Source organism: Cryptomeria japonica, chromosome 2 (assembly GCF_030272615.1).
Source record: "Cryptomeria japonica chromosome 2, Sugi_1.0, whole genome shotgun sequence".
NCBI lineage: Eukaryota > Viridiplantae > Streptophyta > Pinopsida > Cupressales > Cupressaceae > Cryptomeria > Cryptomeria japonica.
In genome coordinates, this window is record NC_081406.1 from 328994593 (window position 1) to 328997757 (window position 3165).

Genomic DNA, 3165 nt, shown 5'->3' on the forward strand with positions numbered 1-3165 from the left:
GAAAATTGTTCTAAAAACTACAACATAGAAGGAAACCTATTAGAATTTAGAGACTAATTTATAATATTAAAAATTTAATCATATTATTTGCTTAATGAAATTTGAAACCAAAAAAATAATACAACAAACAAATTATCTTTAAATTTACAATAACATATTTATTTTACTATTAAAAATAACAATTTATAAATTACAAACACTAAATATTTAGTATCTTGTAATATTATAAAAGAATTTTAAAATATAAATTATTAATATTTTTTAATAAATTTAAAAATTGATGGGGGGTCACCTGTTAGTGTAACGGTAAAATGGTTGCATTGTTAATGGTGCAACAAAAAGTTCAAATCCCTGCCTGGACCAAAGCGGTATGACGACTAGGCTAATCTTGGAGAATGTACAAAAAAAATAAAAAATAAAAAATTCATATACTTAATCATATATATAATTTCTTTTTAGATACAAACAATATCAAAATTATATATTTTTAAATTTTATATAATTTATATTTAATAATAAACCTTCATAAATTCTTTATACTCTTGTCTTTCTACCCATATTGTTAAAATGTTTATTACTTCAAAGTCTTCATAAATTTTAATTATAATATAAAACCTACACACCCTATCAATCTTATCTATACTTGTTTATTATTAAATACTTTTCTTCCAATAAAAAACAAGTCAAGAGTCATATCTATCACCTCTGCTCTTCATACTAAAACAATAATTCCAAAATATATAGAACTAGCAATTGCACTTAGGTGTTCAATAGGTACGTCGAAGAGGTGTAGAATTTCAATTAGGGAAAAAAAAACATTTGGTTCTATCAATTGTATACATTACATTTAAAATAAAATATCTAAATTAGGAGGATAATCAAACTCGTGTTATGTTTGGATGCGTGTGAGAGAAAGAGAGATATGGGAGAGATAGATCCATATGTAGAGAGGGAGAGGGAGAGATGAAGAAGGAGATATATAGATAATGGGTGATATAGAGAGGGACAAACCAAGAATGTGTGTGTCTATGAGTGAGACAAAAATATAGAGATAGAGATAAAGAGAGGGAAATAAGGAATATGTGTGGGAGAGTGATAGAGAAATATGTGAACATTAAGAGGAAGAGGGAGAGAAATATAGATATAATGGGAAAGAGTGAGGGGGAGGAGAAAGAGAGAGATGCATGAATAGATAAGGAGATATAGAATCATGTTTGGATAGAGATATAAGGAGTCTAAAGAGAGGGGGAGATGGAGATAGAGATATAGAGGAAAACATAAAGAAGCAAGGATATAAAAATAGAGATGGAGGGAGAGAGAAATAAGGAGATAGAGAGAGGGATACACATAAAGAGACGGACATGAGGATAGGAAGGAGTGGGGGAAGGAGAGATAGGGGGATATAGAGAGACAAAGGGAGGTAAAGGGAGATAGATAGGTAGAGAGGGAGAGAGAAGAGGAGGAGAGAGGGGAAAGATAGGTAGAGAGAGAGAGAGAGAGAGAGAGAGAGAGAGAGAGAGAGAGAGAGAGAGAGAGGTGCAAGAGTGAGAAAAATATCTCAAAAATTTATTAATATAAAGATATTATATAAATTTGAGATATATTATACATTATTTTAAATAATATAATTAAAAATATATAATATATATGATATTGTATGTGTATTTAATTCAAATAATACTATCTATAAAAATATATAACATATATATATGATATTTATATTCAATATCTATAATTATGATTTATATGTAATAAAAATATAATTTAAACATATATTTTAATAAAATCAATATATATTTAAAACTCTTCGCCATGCTGTGATTCAGTCGGAGCCTCTGTGGATATTCTTTGCTGGAGAAATGGCATCGTTGAGGAAGGTCGAGCGCCTGTGTAGGGCACGACCTGCATGAGGGCTTCGGGCTTCTGCATGCCGGTCTCCTTGGTCTCTTTCTTGCTGCATGTTCATGGGCTTGGGTGTGGGATCGGTGGAGAGTTTTCGGGCCCAGAGAATCATCAAAATCATAAGTTTATTTATTTATTTATTAGGAATAAGGCTGCGACTTGCATGAGGGGGCTGCTGGGCTGCAACCTGCACGAGGGGGTTGCTGCTCTTACATGTGGCCGATATTGAAATACATCAGAAACTACATTACTGGATTGTTCCTCGAAACCGCATCAAATATTGGTTCGTGACAGTTTTTCAAGCAGGAACTAGCAAACAAAGACATCGTTTGACAGGCTGTGACCTGCATGAGGGGGTTGCTGCTCTTGCATGTGCCCGATCTTGGACAGCGCAATCATGAGGAGTGATTTCAGTAGATGGAAACCAACTGAAATCCAAAAGAGTGTATTGAACTCCAAATTCGCGAGCGGAACAAGAAATCAATCTTTGGAGGAAATAAACCACATTACTGCAGAGCTGCAGCGTCATGGACTTGTGGAAGGAAAAAATGTGTTCTTCTGGTTTCAGAATGCCGCATGTAGAGATAAACAGAAAAAAGAAAAAGCAGAATCATGTGATAGATGGAAAGAGGAAAAAGCAGTATCATATGATGATTTTTCTGAACAGCAAGTGCATGGCGCTAGGATTGATGATTTTCAGGAAATGATGGCACCGGTCCTTCCTCACAAGTAGATGCGATGGGCAGATGTGCCATTTGACGACCATGATTTGGCTCAGTTACAAACTTCTGATCATTCTCCTCAATGGGTTGTCAAGGATGGTCGCTGGCGTGACTTGGCTTATGACAAATTCCTGTCGGCTTCGTCATATTTTCGCAGATTTACAAGTAATTCTGTTCCAAAACCTTCGCGTTCTTATTATAAATCTTATGTTCCCAAGGCATTAATATTTCAGGGCATTCTGGGTTCTCATCCTGTTGATTACCCAAAGACTCCTTTTAAGCATTTTCATTCCTTTTTTGGTTCTAAAAAACCTAGGAAGCATAGATATGTTTCGCCTCAACTGCCATTCGACATTTGTGATGGCTCCCCATGTTCTGATGGTTTTTCCCCATTAGCTTCTTCTGGATCTCCCTCCCATCTTATGTCACCTGGCCAAATAACACTTTGGTTTTGAACCCTCACTTCCTTTCTTCCTCGAATGACATTCATGCTACTAAACGAGCTCCCTTCCATCCAAATCCACTTCCCCATAACTCTCCC

At 34.8% G+C, this 3165-nt stretch overlaps 1 protein-coding gene across 1 annotated transcript; it reads left to right on the plus strand.

The window, feature by feature from the left end:
• Nucleotides 1-2299: 2299 nt before the first annotated feature.
• LOC131860215 (WUSCHEL-related homeobox 6-like) lies at nucleotides 2300-2635 on the plus strand. Its single transcript, XM_059214597.1, has one exon. The coding sequence runs from the start codon at nucleotides 2300-2302 to the stop codon at nucleotides 2633-2635; it is 336 nt and encodes a 111-aa protein (XP_059070580.1).
• Nucleotides 2636-3165: the final 530 nt, after the last annotated feature.

Excerpts from the sequence above, each read along its gene's own strand:
- LOC131860215 (XM_059214597.1), top strand. The coding sequence starts at position 2,300 with ATGAGGAGTGATTTCAGTAGATGGAAACCAACTGAAATCCAAAAGAGT.